Source organism: Cardiocondyla obscurior, linkage group LG07 (assembly GCF_019399895.1).
Source record: "Cardiocondyla obscurior isolate alpha-2009 linkage group LG07, Cobs3.1, whole genome shotgun sequence".
Classification (NCBI taxonomy): domain Eukaryota; kingdom Metazoa; phylum Arthropoda; class Insecta; order Hymenoptera; family Formicidae; genus Cardiocondyla; species Cardiocondyla obscurior.
In genome coordinates this window covers 8,636,271-8,659,282 of record NC_091870.1, presented here as the reverse complement: position 1 = coordinate 8,659,282, position 23,012 = coordinate 8,636,271, and the positions used below count along the sequence as shown (strand labels likewise).

Here is a 23,012-nt window from a genome sequence, read left to right as displayed (position 1 = left end):
GCCTCCTCCCGCACGTCGTTCTCTCGCTCCGAACCTTTCCTTTCTCTCTCATTCTCTTTTTCATCCTTTTTATCCGCTCTCCTCGCCCTCTTTCCCAGCCGCCGACCGTTATCTAGTTAATTAATCTCCGCCGACGACGGTAGTCGACTAGCGGGGCGGCAAAACTCCCACCGTCGCTGCCGCCGTAACGAGCCGCAGCGACGAAAGTGTCGAGCGACCGCAACCACCCCCCCCCATTCTCCCCCTGGTCCCCCGACACTCTGTTCACCGGCGTGGCGTTACCCTCCTTTCGTCGAGAAATTTTAATTACGGTGAAAGAAAAACGGACAGGCCTCGTTAGAGTCCGGACGAGCGTAGAAAGTTAGCGAGATATCCGAAGGAGTTCGGAGATTTACATGACGGAAAAGATACCAACGCCGGTGATTTGATAAAGTACGCGAACCTCGGATTTGACGAAGACGTAATTTAACTATTAAAACGGATATAAGGTTGTAGAATAATTAAATTGGTCACTGGGGTATCTTAGAATTATTTCTTCTTTTCTTTTTCTATGTACTTTGAAGATCCACGGGAGTCGATTAACAGCAATAATAATTACGGAGTAATTAATTTTTTTTTTTCAATTAAAAAAAAAAAATAGACAAAGTAATCTTATTTTATAACTTAGAAATTTAGAAACCTAGAGACTTAGAAATTTTATAATTAAAAAAAAAATATCTGTATTAAACATTTCAAGAGTTTTATTATTTATATGTTAATATAGTTATAAAAAGTTATTTAATATTTTATTTTAAATGCGTAATATTATAATCTGCAATTTTATTCTTTGCAATACTTTTATAACACTTGCGCGTTTATTCGCGTTCCGTTCATTAATCATTGTCTCGATAATTATTTCAGAATGTACCAGTGGAGCTGTAATTACTGAACAGGGGTAAACTCGGACCGACCGTGTGCACGCTCACCCTGAACAGTTACCCGCGGCATATTACCGTAGGGTGAAAATATATCGATTCACCCCAACGGCAGCTGGTCCCGCCAATCGGACAGTCAGAACTTCGCATAACTTTCATCAGATATATGTCTGCAATAACTCCCCAGGTTTTTAACACCTTTCCACTATCAAATTTTATAAGATATATAAAATAAGATACGATAACAATACAAGATGATAAAATTACGTCAAAGTATCGTAATCTACCATCGGGGTAGTTTCGATAAGAGCATATTTATCTCTGCAGCAGTTTTACCCTTCAGAATAGGAGTATCGATCAGCGAAGAGCACCCCTTGAGCCTCGACGTAGCTCGCACAGATGTCCGCGAACGTCGCCGTTGCGGTTGGCGTCGCCGTCGCCGCCGCCGTCGACGTCGACGCTAGGCGTCACGACGGCGGCGGCAGCGGCGGTGGTGGCGCACACACTGCTCCCCCTGATGCGGGGTGGGCGAGAGTATTGATTGGTCGCCGTGGTCGCCGTCGTCGTAGGCGTCGTGCAAAAGGGTGGCGGAATCGCCAGGCGCCATCACGCGGGCCCGCCGCGACCGTGTCGTCGAGAAGGGCGTCCAGCCAGCGTCCGGCCGCGGTCTCGACTCGCCGAAAAGATGGTCATGATGGCTGGCATGGACGACCATGAGCGCAAAGTCGTCCTCGAGTTCTGTCACCTGCTCGAGAAGAGCAAGCAGCTGTTTAACGGGCTGCGCGACCTGCCGCAGTACGGGCACAAGCAGTGGCAGGGTTACTTCGGGCGGACCTTCGACGTCTACACGAAGCTCTGGAAGTTCCAGCAACAGCACAGGTGAGTGATAAAGATAAGGGAAGCAAGGAGAGAGAGAGAGACGGATGAAAGAAGGGTGAGCGCGCGTGTATATGCGTCTGCTTATGTATATGCGGGAAAGCGAGGGAAGTGCGTAAAGTTTGCGGCGAGGTTTATCCGATTTGCCGAAGCACACTTGGCGATTTTCCGAGTTCGCCGAAAGACAAATGTTTCTAAACGCTTCGCCGACTGGACGCGAGAGAGAGAAGTGCCCTGCCAAGTGTAATATTTCGCGGCGGAAAGCTGCCCCGATTCGATCTCGTAAATCTTTGCGTGCGTGTGATTTAATAATTTCCACGTCGATTTTCTTTAGACGGCCTCCGTATATCCGTCCGCGATCTCTCTCGATCGGGCAGAAAAACAGGCGCGTACGGCACGTCGGCGGCGGCGGCGCTCCGCAGTGAGGCATGCCGCAAGATTATGACCATCGTAGAAAATATCGTATCGTTCTTCGCGTTTCGATGTGGAGTACGATACATTTTGAGCACGCAATGCCGCAACGCAGCTCGATCGCGTTTCGCGAACGTGCGCGACGAGACCGATTAAGTTGACGGCGACGGGACGAAAGTCCGTGCCACGGTGGTCCACGTGACCGAGTCCTCGTGTGTTGCGCTTTAAACCTTGTATCCGCTTGTCAGCCAATCTCGTAGGTTCACGTTGGAACGATCGAATCGAATAAATCACACTTCCGCTCGCAGAGGCCGGCCTGACGTTTCCGTGCGACTTCGTCTTCGTCGCGGCGTTACATATTGGCGGAAAAAAAAAAAAAAAAGTTTCACTCGCGCCTCTCGGCTTCCTATTGTCGTTTCATTACACGCTAATTACATTATCGCATAATACGTACGTAATAAGTCCGCGGTAAACTGAGGAGCGAACAAAGGAAGTCTCTTATTCTCCGTTGTTAGCGAAAACTCCATTGATGCTTCCAACTAGGAATATATTCCTCTTATTATGCGCGCGGACGTATCGTAATTGTTGAAATGTTTATTTTATTGTTAGGTGCATCGGAATAAATTGCATTTTGATTCTTGACGATAATTTATCTTTCAAGTTATGCATATAAGCAGGATACAGTTTTTAATCGGACTATTATTTATCACGCTTGAAATAAAAATGTCTCGAGTTGTTTAAAATTATTAACACTTCTCATATTTTTTTTAAATTATATTTTTTAAATATTAATGTTGCACGGGAAAAAAGAAAAAAAGAATTAAATTGTCTCTCGTAATAATTAATGCGAAGAAATACTGTATCGTAAATGTCAACGTTCTCAAATCGGAAACGCTATTTTCAGAAACGAAAAAAAGAAAAGAAAAATAAATTTATTATAATTAATTTTAATTAATTGTGAAGAATTAATGATGGATGTAGAAGGGATATAGAACAAAATTTTTATTTTAGATTTAACTAATTTAATTACCGTAATTCAGCAATTAAAAAGTTAAATGCTGCAGCAGGCAGGGGGTGTGCGTGCGTGGACATGTGCGCGCTCACGTGTACTTACTCGCTTTGTTTTCAGAACGATACTGGACACGAAGTATGGCCTCAAAAGGTGGCAGATCGGCGAAATCGCCAGCAAGATCGGCCAGCTTTACTACCACTACTATCTACGTACCAGCGAGACGAGCTACCTGCACGAGGCCTACTCGTTTTACGCGGCGATACGCGGTCGCGCCTATTACAGCCGCGCCGCTAAGGAGAACAGGAGCGACCTGATGGTGAAGAAGCTCAGGTATTACGCCCGCTTCATCGTCGTCTGCCTTCTGCTGAACCGTATGAAGCTCGTGCGGGAGCTCGTGCAGGAGCTCGACGCCCAGATAGCCGATTACACCAGCACCTACGAGCCGGATGATCAACTCGAGTGGAACCTCGTCCTGGACGAGATCAAGGCCTTCGTCAAGGCCGAGTCCGCGGTCGGTGTCCTGTACTCGGACTCGAGCCCCATGGTGCTGACCCACAGGCTCGGCCCGCAGACCTGCCCGCCCGTCGAACGATCGCCACCCATGTGCCTATCTCTCCAAGAGATCCTAATAGTCGGCAATTGCGCCGATCAGGTGAAGTTCAGTGAGTTGTCGATGGACATGTTCAGAATGCTGCAGACGCTCGAGCGGGAGCCCAGAGACGACCCGAATCACCTGCACGACGCCTCGCCGGCCGGTCGGATGCCCTTCAGACCCGGGCCCTATCCCGGGCCGGAAAACGGCGCGCCGAGACGCGACAATCCGCACAAGTACCTGCTGTACAAGCCAACCTACAGCCAGGTCCAAGTGTTCCTCGCGAGTGGCTTCAAGGAGCTACCGGCGAACGGCGCGTTACTGCTGTACCTGTCGGCGGACGGCTGCTTCTCCACCGTCAAGCACCCTGAAGAAAGTGAGTATTTAATCGAGTTTCACGTAGGTTCTTTATCGTTCGTTTTATCGCTTCAGCTGCCGCAAGTTTATAACCGTTAGACGTAAATGCCTTTATTTTAAATGGAAGATCTGCTGAAAATAGATCCTGAAGAAAGGGTGATATGCATCTTCCATTAATCCAGCGCATTCAATTTTTTGCTCGATCGAACCGCTATTAGTTTTAACAAGCTGCATTATTGACAAGTAGCTCTTTACATTATTTAGAAAAGTTAAAAATTGAGTAGAAATATCGGTGGTGCATACGGATGATTAAATTTTCATTCGCTTCGCTATCAAAAATCCCCTATCATTAATAGGTCAATTAATAATGTGTTACATATATCACACGATATTTTTAAAAAGAATAATTTTTTTACAAAGATTAAAAATAAATGGGGTATAACAGCAATCTTATTATTTAAACTACTACTTTTCACGTGTTATTTTATCGTTGATTTGGTAATACAATTTTTTTTTCTTTATTTTTTATTGAATTTATATTAAAATATGAATACCAGAATAAAAATAAAATGCTTCGATTTTCTTATTCGCATTTGACATTTTTGTATAAAATTAAGAGCTGTTTATTACATCGAGATACGAAACGAAATAAATGCTAATAGTATGCAGCCACCCTAACGACGGGATTTACGCGTTGAAGAACCTCAAGATCATTGAATTATTAATTAAGTCAGCTAATACGTCACTTTTGCCCGGTGCCTCGGTATCGCGTAGAGTCATTTGGCTTGCAGATCATTACGTCGCGCTTAAGCACTGTTAATCCCAAGCATCGAGTCTCGCATTTCACGCCCCGCGACCTCATATCCACCAAGTCCCGTTCTCGCTCCACTTGAGCCGATCGCGCGCCAGCATAAACAGCGGTCACCCAAAAGTGGCCATTGATACAGAACGGCCCGCTGTACAGTCATGCGAAGTTAAAGCGAATCACCCGCTCGGCGAAGCCGAAGGCGTACGCGTGTCGGTCTTTTCGGTCAGTTTCCCCGGTCGGCAGTTCGGTACTTTGGCCACCGATATCATCGTGGAAGTGGCTGGTCGGAGTTTCCCCGTGTCCTCTCAATCGGAACGGCCGCGACACGATAATCCGCGCGACGTCGTGGCCGCAAACCACGTGTTTCGTACATGCGAGCGTCTCTCCCAAAACGGTCTCTTTGTATCGAACGAGTCATGCAGAGTGTCCCACATTGATTGAAAAATGCATGAGATAGAAAGGAGTTCTTCACCAAACTCCAGTTTAATTTTAGCAAATTTATAAAGAAAGTTTGGAAAAAATTTTTCGTTTACTTTGAAGTATAAATGGTTAATTCAGCGGCTTTATTATATAAAAATTAATAATTTTTTTCTTTCTTTTTTTTTTATTAAATTGAATTTAAGCCTGTTTTTATAGCTTGTGCTTGTCACCGGTTTGCATATTATTTTTAATAATATATTTTTATTTCAGAAAATAGCATTTTTAAATGATTTATATGTTCTCTTATTATTTTAATTAATTAGTTTGCCTATTTTGGATTATATTTGCACGCCGTGCTGATAGAAATAAACTCCAAAATCAGAGTTACTTACAAACCATTTCTCTGCATGTAACTTTGATTGGTTGAGATTTAAAGTGAATCGAACGTTGCGCTTTAGATCAAGATTATACGTCGGTCGCCACTGCAGCGGAGGTCTTTAAAGGAAAATAGAGTATCGTCCCAATATCAAGGTTGCTTCGTAATAAAGATTCGTGCGATGGTGAATCTAGCTTTGCAATCAATATCAATGTATTAGAAAACTGGGAGTCCATCGATTACAATAATTGGTAACATAAATAATACGAGACGGACTCCGCGGCTTTTGTTCATTGATAGACTGCTTCGACAAGCATATATAAAAATTTTAAACCATTTGCTTAAGCTTATCAAATTTTTTCTGTGATGAATTAAAGCAACATTGGGGAAAGTTACATGTTACAAGGCGTCACTTAAAAATATTTTAACATTTAAATGCTCAAGAACTTAGATTGTTCAATTTATTATTACACGACGAGTAATTAAAATTTTAATTCTCAATAAAAATCAAACGATGCATTAATAGATGCCGGGAAATTTTTTTTATTTAATTAAATTAATATAATCTTCTTTATTTAGCTTGAAATTGTGACTCCATTAATTACTGTGAAGTTGAAATAATGTCTGCTGAGTTTTAAATTCTTAAAAAAAAAGAGTGATTAAATTTTTCACAAAAAAGGAAAAAAAATAAAGTTATTTAAGACTGTACCTCGTGTCGGATATCTTTGTAAGTCTCGCGAGATATTACGCGCGAAGTTGAACACGGTCGGAATTTCCGAGGTTTTCCTCAACGTTGCTTTAACATCCATCTGACGGATCGGCGAGCGCAGAATTGCACGATGTTGATAAAATCTTGCGATCTTACAGTGGGGTACGACCTGGGCGGCGTATCCACGTGTAGCAAGAGGGATCCGGAGCACGGGAAGAGGCCGGCCGGCGGCAAGGAGCCGCACTGCCTGTACCCGGGCGACCTGTATCCCTTCACCAGGAAGCCGCTCTTCGTCGTCGTCGACTCGGACAACAGCTTCGTGTTCCAGCAGATACCGCGGTACTTCGGCCAGCCTTTGATGGTGCTGATGTCACCGCAGGACGTGCCGCCGACCCTGCGCGATCTGCGACACGGTGGTAGCCTGTTCACCTTATTTCTTCATGCCCCCCTTGCCGCCTTCTGCCTTATATGCAACGTCGGGAGTCTGCCCGTGCAACATTGGGAGCGCTGCCTGCGTTACATCGAGCGATTTCTTAACGAGGCCAGTCAGCTCGTAACGCGCTCCCGATGCGGTAAGGATACTTGAACATTACCTACCGACTGTCCGAGGTGTCGATCAGGCGGAAAATAGTTGAGAAGCAAGGCCGACAGCGGAGGATGATAATTTCCGCGAGATCTCGGGCCGTTTGATTTCCCGTCGAGCGTTAAAAATAAGCGTCGTCAATTTGAAATCGTGAATTTATATTCGGTACCGAGACAGATGCAGTTAATTAAATACAGCATTATATACATTAACCATTAAATTCAAATGTCTTCGCTGTATTTTAAGAGACAACTTTTAAAGTAATTGCTTTGAACGTCCACTAAAAGAGTTTGAGGTAGAACGTTGCTCAATAGGATTGAATCGCTCCTGAAAAACGTGTCTAATTATCGAAAAAGACTTAATCAACTTGATCGGTATATCGCATGGTGTTTGATAGGTATAGTGCACTGAGAAAAGGGCGAGCAAAATTAAGATTTTATCGCCAAAATGTGGGCGTGTTCGTTGTGCAGCAGCAGCCGTCTGGCTCATTGAATGCGACTTACGATCGCGTTACAACAATAAACGCATTTGGCCTAGATCCAAACGAATTTATCGGCGAATTCCCGTTCTCGATTTTTGCGCATCTCTTTAATTCTCGAATTAAGAGACCTATGTTCTTTACCAAGATCAACCAATGTTATATCATGAATTTTTTATTCCAAGCATTTACGTATTTTTATAATTAGAGTACCCTCGTCACAAATTTTCCTTGAGTAAATTCAATTAAAAAGTCGAAAATTAAAGGAAACTAAATTTAAAAACATAGTATAACTTTACATATAAAAAATTGGTATTTTTTTTTTCTCTATTCACTCCGCGTCACTTTTGAAAAAGCCTGCTTGAAAGCTCAACTCCGCGACATCTGAGAAAATTAAAAAGTTACGGAGCAGTCTTTCATCGAAGTCTCACCGACGAAGGACTGTCTCTGAAGAAAAATATATTCGTGTTCACTTTAACGTCGCAAAAAAAAAAAAAAAAAAAAAATTGACGTTCGAGGAGCATCCTCCCTTCGTTAAATTGAATCGTTCCCCGATATTCACACAATTTTACTGCTCGTAGAAACCAGCGTACTGCAGTTCTTTGGTGATGACTTCCTGCGGTTGCTGCTGGTGCGTTACGTGTTCTGTGACGTGGTACTGAACCTGCACCGCTCGTTCAGGGGCCGGCAACAGAGGCCCCGTTGCCATCCGCCTTTGCCGGACGCGGAGGTCCTCGAGCACCCTACCCTCCATCACTTGGTGCTCGATCTGGCCGCCTGCCTGGACGCCCGCGACCACTTTCTGGACAGCAACGAGCTCGCCTGACCCCGGCATCTATCCTGCCCGGTCCCCGACACGACAACCCTGTTACCACCATCTCACAACCACGATTACGATTACGACTACTGTAATTACAATTGCAACAATAAAATCGTTACACTGAGACCTCATTAAACCGCGTCTTCGCAGTAATCGCGCAAAATCGCGAGATCGCGCGGGCGTGTGTTGTCCGTCAGTGAGATTCAGGGATTCGGAGCTTTCCCCTCAAGAACTTGGACGCGGCACCGAGGCAGGATAATCGCTCCACCGTAATGATTTCGCGATAATCGCCAGACGACGGGACTCGCCTACACCGTCCGATTATAACGACAGCATGCTGCGACATGGAGAATACTAGAACGATATCGGCGATCGAGCGAGTATTGCTGCTACGCACCGACGCTTCGGACTGATGTAAAGATAAGAAAAAGAAAAAAAAAACTACCGCTTCTAGTTCTTCAAGAGTTCTATACACTTGAAATGCGCTCGAATGCTTGAACTGTAATATAGGTACATATATGGAGTGGCAATATAATTTTCGTACGAATAACACCACCCCCGTTCTCTCTGTCTTGTACACGAAAGCGCGCCCACCGTCCCTCCGCGCCGTGCCGTGCGATTCAAGGCAGAGACGCATCTATCGTCTTCGACACCAAGTCGCTGTCGTCGTCGTCGTCGTCGTGGTCGCTCGCGATCACCCACGCGCGCGCGGAAGCGTCTCTTCTCCTCCGCTCGTTTATTTATAAGCAAAAAGTAGAGCGCGGTCTGCGAGCTTGACGAGAAGTGGAGTTTGACGTTAACCGTACGGATGATAACTCGCACGGGATGAACGAGCGACCATGCGAGTCGGAAGATTATCGAAGAAATTGCTAGGCGCTCACTTATACATGCAATCACCCCCTTCCTCCCTCCCCGGTCCCTCGAACACCATACTGTATCGGATCTTTAGCGGCCGTACGAACGTCGTTATAGGATTCCTAGCGTAACACACACCCATACACACAATGTATTATATATTAACACATACGACATACGTACACACACATACGAAACACACGCTGTATATTCTATATATTTTATAAAGCATTGCAAGAGTATAGAGCGTTTCAGACCTACCGGATCATCTTTCAGTCGCGGAAATCATTGACGTGATTATCGAAAGGTGGTTTCTCTTGCCTCCGCGGGAACTTAAATCGTGCGGCACCGTTCGCCAGTTTAATTTCCAGCGGATTAAATATCTTGAACGGGCGGAATTAAAAGTTTGCCGGGAAGCAAACCTTGCTTAAAGCAGAGAAACGGCACTTCGTCATTTATTTACACTCGTGAAACTTGGATCTCTCATGTCTACGTCTCAAGTATTTGCACTCTACATTGAAATCCTTTCGTTTGAACGTCAAAACGACATGGTACGTCTGGAACACCCTGTACGATACGCTACAAATGTCGAGGAAAGAATATTATATATAATGTTTATATAACGTTTTATACAGGCTGTTCTGTAACGAATGATATAATCGAGAGAGAGGAAAAAGAAAAAGATTCTGTGTGCGTAAAAATAAATTCGACGTGTAAATTATTCTTTAACAAACTTCTGTTTTTAAGAAAATGAATTTGGAAACCTGCGGCGCTTATAACGCTCTAGCTTAAATTAATTAATCGATTCCGATTTATTTTTAAACGTAAAATAAATCTCTCGATTTATCATTTCTTACCGAATGTCCTGCACAGAGCGCAGGGTGTCACAGAATTATCATCGCTTCTACTGCCATTTCTCGATTGATTTGAATCACTTTTAGTCAAAACGTAGAGCCATCAAGCAGCATTCGCAAGTTACATACCGACTTTTTATACATCCTCGCGTTTATTTGTTCCGCGATGGAAAATAAAAGTGGCCGCACCACGTAAGCGCGGCTGAAATTATACGGGAGATCAATCGATCGATCTTTTTAGTGCGTGAGAGATGTGCCGGTAATCTTGGGACACCAAATACGGCGTATATATACTGCGGAACGTTGTATCCGGTGCGTATATACGTAGCTACGAGTATGTACAATTACGAATGTGCAGCTTTCGAGAAGAATGCAACACAGTTGCGTCTTTCTCTAGGAATTATTTTTACATTGACCGAGGTGCATTAACAAAGTCGACAGCCGTCATCATCAAGCATTGTATCGCGGTGCTGGCATCGAGTGCCAAGATGTGACACAATCGCCGAATCCATGTTCGCCACGCATGACGTTCGTCCGCCTTTATATCTTTCTTTATACGCTCGCGTATTGCGAGATAATGCGCGTCATCGCAGTGAGATTGTTCGAAAGGAAAAAAATTTCACTTTCAAATCAAACCACGTAATATTCGTTTTTCCACTGTCTCAAATCGGAACACACTTTCCTGCTTCAAAAAAAAAAAAAAAGAACTGTAGCTCCTACCCGGATTCATTGCATCGCGCCTGCTTTCGCTTCAGCTGCGGAAGGGATCCTCGAGAAGCATAATTATCCAGCGGAAACGGAAATTACTCGGTGCGTTAGGATCATACGTAAGGGTTTCTTTTTTTACTTTTCTATGTTTTATTTCTTTTTTATTATTTTTGCTACGCAACATTTTGATATTTTCAATTATTTTTCAGTTCACGGATACGTATCTCGCTCATATTATTAGCGGCAAGAAAATACTTAGAAAGACATGACTTGTGGATAATTAAATAACTACAGACGGCGCGAAGGCGCTATCGCCGTTGACCTTCCCTGACAATTAAGACACCGGTAAGTGGCGTTAATGCGACATAGAATACCACAGCTGTATCCTAATTTCTTAGCTGCGCTTAACGGTACTCGTCAGCGTCGTTTATCGCGAAGCGACGACGGTGAGTCCGGTTAGCTCCGTACTTTCACAAATCACGTCGCGATTCGCTTTCTTCCCCGATAAACTAATGATACCAACGTACCTTGTTAACACGTTACAGAAATATCGCTCGGATACCGCATTTGGTACTTAGCCAATCGCGGGGAGTTCTTATTCGGTGCGGCTTTCCTTACGTATACCGAATTAAAACTAAATGAAGAAGAGGAGAAACACAGGAGGACTGCACCTCGCCGACGATGCCACCCGCGGGGTAAAATTTGCCGCGACAGTGCCGCGTGGACCGTGGATGCACCAGGTGATCCGGCAGCGCGAACGGTCCGAGACGGTGTCGTGGCCCGCGGCATACCGGAGGCTGCTATAAATAATCCGATGTCCGCCCCGGTCGCGCTCGCGATGGGCGGCCGAGGGTACAGAAGGGAGTCGCCTAGGAGCCGCTGCAGCGGGCTGCTCTAGCGGGCCGCTACAGCCTCCTCCACTTCATCTCTCCCCTTCATCTGTCTCTCTCCGTCTCTCCCTTTTCCCTTCGCTCGGCGGGCGAGAGGTATTTCGTCGGACGGCGTCGCGGGAGGTACGGCGAGACGTCGACGCCGTCGTCGTCATCACCGTCGTCGCTCCTCGATCGTCTCAGGTAGGACAGACGGAGGAAGGAGAAGACTGGAGGTGGATTTTGGTGCCGGACCTCCGTGTGCGGCCGTGACGTTTCCCTCCGGGGGTGGGGATGGAACCGGAGCAACGAGGACGCGCTTCGCGGGCGTCGTCGACGTCGAGCCTCGGGCGCGAGGTCCGCTGTGGATGCCAGTACTACCAGAGCGACTCGCTTCTGCCGGAACGACGTGCTCTCCTCGTCAGGCCGTCATCCAGGACGATGCAGCAGCCACCTGCGGTTCGCTGCAGGTCAGTATACCAGCGTACCGCCCGAGTCCGGGGACCGACGGGACACGCAGGCTCGTTCTTGCGTCACCAGCTACTCGAAGCGGTTCCTCCGCGGATGATCGCCCGGTCCATTTCGTCGCTATCATTACCGGTCACCCTATCGGATAGATTACACCGTGCGAAACCGCGTCGCGTACCCGCCACAGCTATTTAAGGTTCGCCCGGGTGGCTATAGATAGAAAGCTCGGTCAGCTCCCAAATCCGCCAAGTCCAGTTCCCCAAACCGCGACCCGCGTGTCCCGCATCTGCCTATCTGTACACGCGCGCATGCCGCGATATCGCCGGGATGAGGCTGGACATCTGACACGACCGTGTTACACTTAACGGGGAGCGTTCGCAGCGAACGTTCAGAGTAATGCAATACAATGGGTGCGAAAGCCGATCCTTGTATTGTAAAAAGCCAAAATGATTTTAATGCTTATCGATGCGAGTGCGAAAATAGGACACAGGTATAAAATATCTGAAAGAGAGATATTTAAAAGTACGAAATGCTCTCCCAGATATTTTTATATTTGTATTTCATTTCTGATTTTTCTATGTAGTAATTAAAATTGAAATCGAATTCATTAAAGTCATTTCCGGTTTCTTATTATAATGAGCTACATAAAAGAAAGTTAAGTTAATTTTTAAAAATTATTTTTTTATAATAGAACTAAAGAAGTTAAAGAAAAGAACATAACGCAAAATGACACGAGGCCGTTGATGAATTTTGTTAGAACGACATGATCTCATCGATGTAGATATCCTGTGTAATTTTGTCCTGCACTCGTTTACGTCGGTCTCATGAGATCAGAAGGGGGTCAACATGTGGAGTAATACGTCATCTTTGGATGGGAGGAAATAGAAGATATAAACCACGGGAGATAGACACACATTTAGAATTATCGAATAACGACTTTCGCGGTGCGATATCTAGTATATTATTCTTAATATAAATTAAATCTATAAATACGACGTAACTTAATAAAAATTATTAATTATCGCGCGTCAATTAAACCCCTGCGAAGTTTTAATAAGAAAAATTTGTTCTTTATCGTATTTATTATCGTCATATATATCATATTTAATTGAATATAATTTGCATGTTAAATTTTATTATAGTTTAAAATATTTTGATGGTATCGGGTTCGTGGCAATTAAAATTTATTTGATAATTTTACTTAAATGCAATCGTGATCTCAAGATATAATGTGATCTTTTATCGTAGCGAGCACGAGTATGAGCCGATCGCCTTACCGCCGATGCTGCCGCATCCACCGATGGCACCGGTCGTACGAATCACCGACACGGATGTGATGATGCCCGTCGCCGATAGCGACGATAGCATCGACGACCGGGGCCGGTTGCCACCGGAGCTCATCCTGGACGGCGACGTGATCCTTCCGCTGGACGGCAAAATCGAGGACAGCGTGATGGAGGGTCGCGAAGGAATCGGCGAGACCGGCGGTGAAACTTCCGAAGAGCAGGAACCCACGGCACAGCAGTTTCAGGACAGACTCGAGGAACGATTCCTTGCACCCACCCCCTACACCGATTCGAGAACTGACGGCGAGATCAACACCAGTCAGGTAAAATCTAGGAAATTATTTTAATAAATATACTCGCAAAAAGATTTTCTTTTATTTTTTTTTACTCATGAAATTTTGGATTATACTTTATCATTTGAAACTATTTTAACTTACGTACGCGGAGATAATAATACAAATCGGTAAATCAATATCTGACCGAGAAGCGCGATTGCCGCGAAGGTATGTTCCTTGATGAGCGAATCGAGCAAAAAGGGAATAAAATAAAAAACGGTTAAATATAGCCGTCGCGCGAATCGATAGAGACCCCCGGAATTTAAAAGCTCCTTTAGGCTGTCGAGAGCCGATCTTCTGTTGCCTTTAGTTTTGTTACTTGCGGCGAATGTGTCGCCTATATTTAGCGAAACGCGCGTGTAAAAAGGAGGCGCAGAACGCGATCGTGTCACTGTCCGATTGTGCAACACCACTGTGGCTCGCAATACACTCCAGAAAACCCCCAGCTTCTCCATCGGTGGCGCAATCGTATCTAAGAATATATATGGAGCCGTCGGAATATTAATCATCCTCGGACCTTGCCGGTATTTTTCAATGAGGACGTAAAATTGTTCTCGCGCTGAAGTTCGCGCCCCGCGTCAGTCCGCGAAAGTCTTTGCGATTTATTTCAGTGAATCCGACAATAGATTTGAAATAAATTCCGAAACCAGACGACGGCTTATTTTGCGATTAGCTTGCGGTAGTTCTAGCTGCTTTGCAGCACTTTAAAATATTCCCTTTTAATGCACTTTGCGTGTTCCTAACTGGCGTTGCATGTCGAATGCTTCGCACGACAGTAATTCGTTTTCGTTGCGACCTTAAAATGAATTAGTTATAATATTATAATTCTAATATTTTAGATTTTACGTAAAACAAAAGAGTTTAAGCTAACGATATTAAATAATAAATTTATATTGCAGAGGTTTTAATTTTTTTTAATTATGTTTTATATATATTTGAAATTTTAGAAATACCTTGCGTAAAAATGTTTTATTTTAAGAGCTGATATTTTTAATCCACATCATTTCTAAAAAGCATTTGTCACTCCAGGTAGACTCGTCGGCGATGGAGGAACTGCCACTTCGGCGCGGTGCTCGCGGGTTACCTCAACGTCTGAAGACACAAGCTGGCAAGCTGCGCTCTCGGCTCCGTGGTTTCCAGCGACCTACATTCTCGTTCCCGCAGAAACGGCAGAAGCCCGAAAAAGCAACGACAACGACGACAACGACGACGCGATCGGCGGCGGCGAGCGCTGGTAAATCGGACAAGTCTCGCAAGTCCGTGGAGAAACGGCCTAGCAGAATAGACCGCATAAGAACGTCCATCTCCGAGAAAACGGGAAAATTCAGTTTGCCCGACAGATCGAAATTTCACCTGCCAGAGAGACCAAAGTTTAATTTCCCGGATAAATCGCGCTTTCATCTGCCGGACAAGTCGAAATTCACTATCAAGAAGCCCAACATCCGTCTGCCCGGCGCGCTCGCTCGCATTAAGCGACCGCCTTCTATGCGCGAACAGCAGCGTCAACATTCGACAGAATCTACCGCCGGCTCTAAGCGCAATATTTTCGACTTTGCCACATATCCACGGATTTTTGATAAAAAGTTTAAAAAGCGCGGCGAGTACGCAACATCCTCGCCTAAGGACTCCAGAGCCCAGTCGGCGGAGAACGCGACTTTTCCTCGCGCCCGAAAGGCAAAGTCTTTCGGCGCCAGATGGACACAACGTTTCGGAGACTCGGCTTACGTTCAGAATCGTCCAGAAGAAGCTGCGGGAAGCGATGGCTCGCCTCCGTGGCATCAGGGCTCTATAGAAGAACCGCCAAGATTGTCCGCTAGAACGGAGGAAGAGATAATGGCAGCGGCTCGCGCGATACCGTGGGAGGATACGAGAAAGCGAGAACAGTACGACGAAGAAGAAATACAGTATATGGATTACGAGCAGGAATCCTCAGAGATGTCGGATCGACATCCCGCCCCCCCGAAAAGATCTTACAAATCGCGAAGGCAAGAGAAGTCGTACGAACCAGAAATAACAGAATACGCTCGTCCGGATGACGTCGAAGAGAACGAAAACGCGGTAATACAAGACGATTGGCACGCGGAGCAACAGGTAATACATAAAGAAAAGAAATTCAAGCCGATTTTGAGATCGCGATCGTTGGACGAAGACATGCCGCGCGTTCTTGGGCAAGAAAGATACGAGGGCGCGTTTATGGCGGTGGATCCAAGGCTATTTAGACCGTCCGACGAAGAGGAAGGCGAAGAAGAGGAACACGAGCCTTCCTCAATACAATCCGACCGAGAGCAGCAAGCGTCCAGCGGCAGTTCCTGCGATCGAAGGCGTCGAGGAGTGATAGAAGAAATTGACTCGGACGAGTTCTTTTTACGGGCGAGCGGTATCAGTCAGGACGACATGAATCTAGGCAATTACTTGACCGATGAGATTCGTGATGCTCTCATGTCAGAAGTTATTAACGCGTTGCAAGACGACGAACCTCCACCTACACCGCCTCAGCGTCCTATGAGAACGCGTACTTTGAAAAAGCAGAAAAAAGACTTTGAGGAGTTTAACGAAACTGCACCACCGATTAGACCGAAAAGGGAACGATCGGCGACGGCGCGACACAGCCGAGAGGCATCGATCGCGGATGAAATTCGCGAGTTCCGCGAGCGCACCAGGAGTGACTCTAGAAGCGACTCGAGACATCACGTAGTGTATCAGACGGAGGGAGATCAGTCAATACCTTTGGAAGAGCCATTGGACGACATAGTCGTGGTGAAGCCAGCGCGCAGAAAATCGAGATCGTCGTCGTTACGTAGTCACTCACAGCCACCGATGGAAACGTCGATCCTCTCCCCTTCGTCCACTGCTTTTTTAACCACGCCGCCGGTCGTACCAGTACGCAGAAAGCGCTCACACCGAGAGACAAGCCGGAGAAACGGCGACGTGGCTGCACCGATTTGCAACGGTCATCGCGACGAGTGGGAGATCGAAATTGTTGAATCCAGAAAGCCGGCGAGATCGTTGCGATCACGATCGTCGCTAAATGAACAATTCGTCAATGGCAACGTCGTCGTGTCTACGAGTCATGAGAACATCGAGATTTTAGACGTACAGTTTCAACGACAGGATACAGCGCCAGAACCGATGCCGATACCACCGAAAAGGCGTTCTCGCTCGAGAGCGACATCGGTCGCTGCCGACGACGACAGGACGTCACACGGCGCGGAGTCTCTTCCGGAAGCCGGCTACATTGAGGATGACATTCCGCAGGAGGAAGAGAACGACTCGGCGCGAGACCTCTCGGGTTATGCGATCGTGGAGAAGCGCGAAAAGCCACCTAGACCACCGCCGCCTCGAAGAAAACGCGGCAAGTTTGCCACGACGCCGAGACCAACACCACCCCGGCGACCGCAACGAGCGTACAGCACTCTAGGGCCCTCCAGAACGAGAGACATCAGCCTGACGTCGGAAACAATTATCAGCATGACTTTAACGCCAACCGGATCCGAACCTTACATCGAAGTCGGTACGGACGAGACAGAACACCGAGATTTTCATGGTGGCAAATTACTCAGCAAAATCCAAGGCCGCCCGCTTCCGGCACCGCCACGGCCACCCAGGGCGAGAAAAGAGCATACAATTGAACGACCTCGCACTCCATTTGAATATGAAGAAGCAATGGAAGTGACGGCGGCGACACAGACTGATCCGTTGCCGGACGATATGGTAATTGAGGAGGAAATCACTCAAGCGAAACTTATAATGACACCTTCGAGATCAGGCTCGCAAATAATGGTATCGATGGAACGTATACCCAGTCCGAGTAGAACGACTACGCCGCCCGTACCTCCATTACCGACGGCACAGTTTCTGCGAAAAGAAGAAAAGGAAGAAGAAAGAGAAAATAACGAACGACTGTCAGAAGAAGACATCCGAATAGCATATGACACCGTGTCGTTAACATCACCGTCGCCTACAAGAGATATCGACTTGAAGAAAAAGCATGAATCGGCACCGCATTTGGAGGACCGTATTACCGAAGAATCGCAATCACGACCTCAAGTGAAGTTAGGTTTATTATCTGACGAGCCTCTGAGAATCAGCAGTCTCGAAGTCGGAGATTTAAAAGTCGATAGATTAAGCGTGTCACAAATAGAAGCTCACAAGATTGTGGCGTCTGAGGTGGACGCAATGATGATAACGGCATCGGAATTGAGAGGCGGCGATTCCACGGAGGAAAGTTTCTCGCCGGCTATTATCAGAGAGCTAATGGCGATCAGGAGTCATTTAGAGACGGTGGTAACTACTCAGGCGCAAGAAAGACAGCGTGAAAGTGAAAAAGAATCCGCGAGGCATAAAACAAAAGACATTCCTACCACGGATGATAATCAAATTCAACAGGAGCAACGACCCGCTTCGCAGGATGTTTCGCTGGAAGCGACGAAGACGAGCGAGACGGTCGCAAACGAACCAGCGTCCACGGAAGATGAGAAAGCTGAAGCCGGCGAGGATCAAAAGGTTGTTAAAACAAACGTAGTAGATGTTAAAAAAAAAGATATAACACCTCCCCTCTCAATTGCTCAAGTTAAAGAATTTCTTTCCCCACAGATACTTACGATAAATGAATTAGAATCTAAAAGTAAAGACGAATCTGTCACAAATTTGCTCACGGTCGCTCAAGATAAGCCCTTACGAATTTTAGATTCCGAACACCCCGTAAATTTGAGTACGCGAACCACGTCGGGCTCCCACGTGGATGAATCTCGTGCCTCGTATCCTCCGTCGCCTGCGTCTTCAACCCGATCTTCCGAGTCGAGAGAGTCGCCGGAACACGTTGGCGAGCCTCCAAGTATTTCTGTTCAGACTACCACGACTACTGTTACTGCTACTGCTACTGATACTGCTACTACTACTACAACAGAGTTGGGCGCAACGTCTACAAGTCTTCATGGTAGTAAGGACGACATGTCCGATAGTAAAGAACAGTCTCCTCGTAAATCGAGATCTAGATCCTCCTCGCCTAGCAAAGGTATCTTGCGACAGACCGCGTCTCCGGTCCGTTCATTGCCACCGGCTATTTCCGTGACCCCCGATACACCTGACCCGAGCGTACCAGGACACGATGGTATCTCTACGGACGCCAAACCACAGCGTGCCGTAATTTCCTATTCTTCAGATGTGAAATACAGTGTCCCTAAAGATAGTCAACCGCAGCGTGCTGTTATTTCCCATTCTTCTGATGCGGGAGAATCTCCTACAGAGAGGCAAAGAGAGTCCTCTCAATCGCCAGCGTCCTCCCTTTCTTTAAACTCGACTCACTTCATTGCCTTTCCAGTTTCCGAAATTCCAGCTCAGTTCTTTTCTCTGAGTGAAACGTCAACGAGACAGCGTTCTAATACAGAACCCGGTATTATAGATACCACGCAGCAGCTTCTTCGAGCATTTCGATTAGTCGGTATAAAAGCCATGAGATATTTCATAAGGTATTTAACGTCTGCGTTAAGTATGGACGACACGAGAGAAAAGATCAGAGAAGTGGAATTAGCAATATGCGCCTTGTTACTTTTGATCGCGGGCTTGTTAATATATTATTTCAGTAACACACGAATTGTGACGCATCATCATCATTGGGATTATTTTAATCCTCCTAAATAGCACTTCTGCAATTTGATTTAGCTGTATCGTGTATACAAATGTAAATTGGTAGTCATATTGGTTCATAAAAATTAGTTTTATATTCATCGTCGTATAAATTTATTTTGTATAACAATTTTATCTTGGAAGAAATGTTAATTAGAACGTGAAAGTAAGGAGTTTAAATTGAATTATAGCTCTTGTATACATATCGGAATAAAACAAAGTGCCAGATTTGTAAAAAATTGTAATTTATACGACTAATTTATGCCAAATATACAATTGTACACTTTAATATTTAAAAAATGCTATCTATAATAATTCTTAACATATAAATTTAATATATTCTAAATATATACATATGTATGTAATATTACCGTTCGATATTTCAGAAATTATGATTGACAAAAATATCTTTCGTTTATTGGAAGAGATCTTCTTCGTAAACTTTAAGCTCTCGTCTATCTTTATGCGCGCTTTTCTGCGAATAATTTGCTGCAATTGGCGACCACATAGAACTGGACATCGTATCGCTGACTGGCTCTATTATCGGCTGTCTCCTTGCTAATGATACTTTCAATTGAATGGATGATACCATACTACCGTCCATTTCGCTTATCGCTCTCTCAGCTGCTTCAGCTTTTTCAAAAGTTATAAAGCCATGGCTACAAAAAAGAAAAAATAAGAATTAAGTACTTAAAATATTAATTAAAATTATAAGCGAGTATGACTATAGATAAAATAATTTATAATTACTTTTTTTCTACTTCCATAGAAATATTAATAATATTTCCAAAGCTTTGGAAGTGTTTCTTAAGATAATCTTCCGTTATCTTGTAACCACTAACAAATATTGTGTTCCCTGCACGGGGCTTGGGCTCTTGCTTAGAAGGAGACTGAGTATCATTGGAAATTCTTTCTCCAGTGTCTTGAGCACCAACAAAGCTATTATATAAATCTTTTACTCTTGGTCTAGCAGCCTCTGTTTCCTCTTCATCCTGTGAAGCTGAAAACGGTTGGTAAGAGCTAATTGTTTTTTCTGTACTATTTAATTTTCTTTCTAATCCGCGCGATCTCTTGAAAGTTTGCTCCGGCCGCTTGGGAGTCTTTGGAGCTGTAATTACACCAGATTTAATTAACTTCTTGGCTACTTCGCGAGCGTCTCTTGCTTCTGTAGGTCGTTTTGGCGCTTGCGGAATGCGTTCTGGTTCTTGTTTAGGAGCCTTTAAATCCTGTAGCGCTTTTTTCTAAAAAACAAAGCTAAAAGTAAGTGATTTTAAAATAATTAAAGAGTCAGTAGGTTATAAATCAATTATGAAATAGGCAGCCGATAAATTCTATCGTACGCGCTTAGCACAAAAGCAACCTGTACCTTTCTTTTCAGTTTGCTGAATTTAGTTTGCAGCATCAATTCTTCCTCGGTTAAATTTGACGGAAAGTGTAAGTATACCATATTTTGCATGTAATATCGACGAGGTCCTTCGAGACTGTCCAAGACTGTCTCGACGCAGACTAGACTTATTTTCTTTTGTCAAGCGATATTGCCTAGTGAGAAACTTTCATTTACAAACTAATTAAAAAAGCAAACGAAACAACCCGCAGCGTAAACGTCCAAAGAAAAAAAAGTACGTGTATACAACTGTTTATAGCCTATAAATTCGTACCAATTCGTACTGCTAACTCGAGCTTCGAATAGCTCGAACAAGAATGATGAGCTCGAATCTAAAATGCCTCGAACTGCCACTGGCGACGATTGCGACTTGTAGCAGATTTTCTCAGAACTAAGAAAATTTTATTTTTAGTTACTTTCGACCGGAAAAGAACCGAGAAGCGTATTTATTATCAATTGCGCATAATGTTTAAACTTAACAGTAAAATAAAAAGATTTTGTAATGATTGTAATTTATATTATGAATAAACTGCCATATATTATATATATAAAGGTGTTTTTCGCTGCCCTTGCGAGCTACACCTTATCAAAGCGTATCCCGTTCCCGACAATTCTCCGAAATTTCACGGTCGACCGTGCTATCTCTTTGCTCCTTCTAGGCAGCAGAGGCAGAAGATGAAAGAACGGAGAGAAATCAGTCTTCGGCAAACCGGCCGGCGCGGTATATTACATGGGGTACATATGAAACTCGACGCACACGACTTTAAAGTCACGTTCGCTAGCTGTCGTCGGTGCAGCAAACGTATCTACCTTCATATCTACCTTCCAGCGTACGAGTCATAATTAAACATCCTAGTTAGTGCAATTTGAGAAACATATAGAATATTATTTATTTGTAAAATTCATTTAAAATGCATTTATAATTCATCTTTATCCCCATAAAAATTTGAATCATAATTATCCACGTCGTCGTCATCGTCATCATTGTCCTGATTATCGGTGTAATTCTCGCACAGACGTGAGATTTCTGTGCAAAGTACCTTTTTTTTATTTGAAATTTTATCGACGTATAATGACACTATATCCTCCTCGAATTCATTCACTATATCTCTACACTGAAAGCCATAAATCCAAATTAATTAGAGACAACATATTGACCAGTGTAAAAATTAATATAATTAACTCACATAATATTCAAGGCTTTTATTCAAGTCACCGTCTTGAATCACGTCCACTTCACTCATCATTGGATTCATACCACCTGATGGATCCATAAGATTAAAGATCACCAATTGATTGTCGGATTTTCTTGTTGCTCTCACGTAATCAGTGAGTTTATCACATATGTGATCCAGCAGAATTGTAATGTGTGTTTCTGACTGGCTTAATGGAATCTGAAAGCAACAAATATATAATTTTATGCAATTTAAATACACAAGACAGAACAGTTGATTTTCTAATAAGACATAAAATAAAACAATAAAAAATAATCGACATTTTCTTAACGTTTTCTGTAATGTCTTACCTTTTTGTGTATAGTATTTCCTTCGGCGTCCATTCTAAAATTACCGACATCGATTAACTTGTTCGGGTTAGCTTTAAGCACTGCATTTTCCAGTTCATTCATAGTTTCCCTACAAACTGCAAAAGATAGAAATAAGTTAGTCTTATTAATAAATAATTATTAATTGCTAAAAGAGATCTATCATATATAGATTAACGTTAAACTTTCACCTAAACATTTCACATGATGTAGATCAATTTCTTTGGACTCCGCTTTGGCTATTATTAAGCATAGACCGAAAAACGGTAAAAATCTCATCTGGAAAAAAATATATATTACAAATTATACATTTTTCAAGAGAAATAAATTCGCTGTACAATTTTCAAGCGTATAAAGTTCAAGACATGTCTCACCTTGTGCGTTGATTATAAAGTATTTACAATAATTTCTCAGTTACGTTTTTCTACAACGCTATGTCTCTTAGCACCGTGGCACATGGAACATACATCTTTTGATCTCACGCTGATAATGTATAACGTGTATCAGGTACTTGAACGAATGATAGTTCGCAACGTGTAATTTCGGTGATGCCAACTTTCTAGGTTAAGATGGTTTTTTTTTTTTTATTATATACATAAGTAATAAGAAATCGAAATAATAAATATTTTACATACTCCTGCAATTTTATTTTAGTCATAGTATAAATAATATGATCCGTTTATTAATTTCATTATTTTGTAAAACGTAAAATATATACTTTAAAATTAT

At 43.9% G+C, this 23,012-nt stretch overlaps 4 protein-coding genes across 5 annotated transcripts; 2 read left to right on the top strand and 2 right to left on the bottom strand.

Annotated features, from left to right (window-relative positions):
- The first annotated feature begins 1,377 nt into the window (after positions 1 to 1,377).
- Positions 1,378 to 8,492, top strand: LOC139104413 (protein SCAI). The gene is made up of 4 exons (XM_070659876.1): positions 1,378 to 1,793; positions 3,331 to 4,181; positions 6,634 to 7,047; positions 8,118 to 8,492. The coding sequence occupies exons 1-4, from the start codon at positions 1,600 to 1,602 to the stop codon at positions 8,360 to 8,362; spliced, it is 1,704 nt and encodes a 567-aa protein (XP_070515977.1). The 5' UTR covers positions 1,378 to 1,599; the 3' UTR covers positions 8,363 to 8,492.
- A 140-nt stretch (positions 8,493 to 8,632) lies between these two features.
- LOC139104412 (microtubule-associated protein futsch) lies at positions 8,633 to 20,942 on the top strand. 2 transcript variants are annotated; one of them, XM_070659875.1, is made up of 6 exons: positions 8,633 to 10,892; positions 10,983 to 11,118; positions 11,319 to 12,112; positions 13,359 to 13,719; positions 14,761 to 18,234; positions 18,419 to 18,577. In XM_070659875.1, exons 3-6 carry the CDS (start codon positions 11,937 to 11,939, stop codon positions 18,434 to 18,436), a joined length of 4,029 nt encoding a protein of 1,342 aa, XP_070515976.1. In that variant the 5' UTR covers positions 8,633 to 10,892; positions 10,983 to 11,118; positions 11,319 to 11,936; the 3' UTR covers positions 18,437 to 18,577. The 2 variants fall into 2 exon arrangements, with proteins under 2 accessions (XP_070515976.1, XP_070515975.1); XM_070659874.1 differs by lacking the exons at positions 8,633 to 10,892; positions 10,983 to 11,118 and having other exon boundaries at positions 11,730 to 12,112; positions 14,761 to 20,942.
- Positions 19,581 to 20,857, bottom strand: Nelf-e (negative elongation factor E). The gene is made up of 3 exons (XM_070659883.1): positions 20,723 to 20,857; positions 20,107 to 20,597; positions 19,581 to 20,015 (listed from the first exon to the last, which is right to left on the bottom strand). Exons 1-3 carry the CDS (start codon positions 20,810 to 20,812, stop codon positions 19,772 to 19,774), a joined length of 825 nt encoding a protein of 274 aa, XP_070515984.1. The 5' UTR covers positions 20,813 to 20,857; the 3' UTR covers positions 19,581 to 19,771.
- Positions 20,723 to 22,818, bottom strand: Sel (canopy family protein seele). Its single transcript, XM_070659884.1, has 5 exons — positions 22,658 to 22,818; positions 22,475 to 22,562; positions 22,266 to 22,381; positions 21,928 to 22,134; positions 20,723 to 21,855 (listed from the first exon to the last, which is right to left on the bottom strand). The coding sequence occupies exons 2-5, from the start codon at positions 22,560 to 22,562 to the stop codon at positions 21,658 to 21,660; spliced, it is 609 nt and encodes a 202-aa protein (XP_070515985.1). The 5' UTR covers positions 22,658 to 22,818; the 3' UTR covers positions 20,723 to 21,657.
- Positions 22,819 to 23,012: the final 194 nt, after the last annotated feature.

What these genes read in the sequence shown, in the direction of transcription:
- LOC139104413 (XM_070659876.1), top strand. Translation starts at nt 1,600, where the DNA reads ATGGTCATGATGGCTGGCATGGACGACCATGAGCGCAAAGTCGTCCTC. An exon ending in AAGTTCCAGCAACAGCACAG is followed by an intron (nt 1,794 to 3,330) that starts GTGAGTGATAAA and finishes CTTTGTTTTCAG; the next exon opens with AACGATACTGGACACGAAGT. An exon ending in CGTAACGCGCTCCCGATGCG is followed by an intron (nt 7,048 to 8,117) that starts GTAAGGATACTT and finishes TACTGCTCGTAG; the next exon opens with AAACCAGCGTACTGCAGTTC.
- LOC139104412 (XM_070659874.1), top strand. Translation starts at nt 11,937, where the DNA reads ATGGAACCGGAGCAACGAGGACGCGCTTCGCGGGCGTCGTCGACGTCG. An exon ending in CCACCTGCGGTTCGCTGCAG is followed by an intron (nt 12,113 to 13,358) that starts GTCAGTATACCA and finishes CTTTTATCGTAG; the next exon opens with CGAGCACGAGTATGAGCCGA. An exon ending in GCGAGATCAACACCAGTCAG is followed by an intron (nt 13,720 to 14,760) that starts GTAAAATCTAGG and finishes TTGTCACTCCAG; the next exon opens with GTAGACTCGTCGGCGATGGA.
- Nelf-e (XM_070659883.1), bottom strand. Translation starts at nt 20,812, where the DNA reads ATGCAAAATATGGTATACTTACACTTTCCGTCAAATTTAACCGAGGAA. An exon ending in TCAGCAAACTGAAAAGAAAG is followed by an intron (nt 20,598 to 20,722) that starts GTACAGGTTGCT and finishes TTTGTTTTTTAG; the next exon opens with AAAAAAGCGCTACAGGATTT. An exon ending in TCTATGGAAGTAGAAAAAAA is followed by an intron (nt 20,016 to 20,106) that starts GTAATTATAAAT and finishes TCTTTTTTGTAG; the next exon opens with CCATGGCTTTATAACTTTTG.
- Sel (XM_070659884.1), bottom strand. Translation starts at nt 22,562, where the DNA reads ATGAGATTTTTACCGTTTTTCGGTCTATGCTTAATAATAGCCAAAGCG. An exon ending in GAAATACTATACACAAAAAG is followed by an intron (nt 22,135 to 22,265) that starts GTAAGACATTAC and finishes TGTTGCTTTCAG; the next exon opens with ATTCCATTAAGCCAGTCAGA. An exon ending in ATAAAAGCCTTGAATATTAT is followed by an intron (nt 21,856 to 21,927) that starts GTGAGTTAATTA and finishes TATGGCTTTCAG; the next exon opens with TGTAGAGATATAGTGAATGA.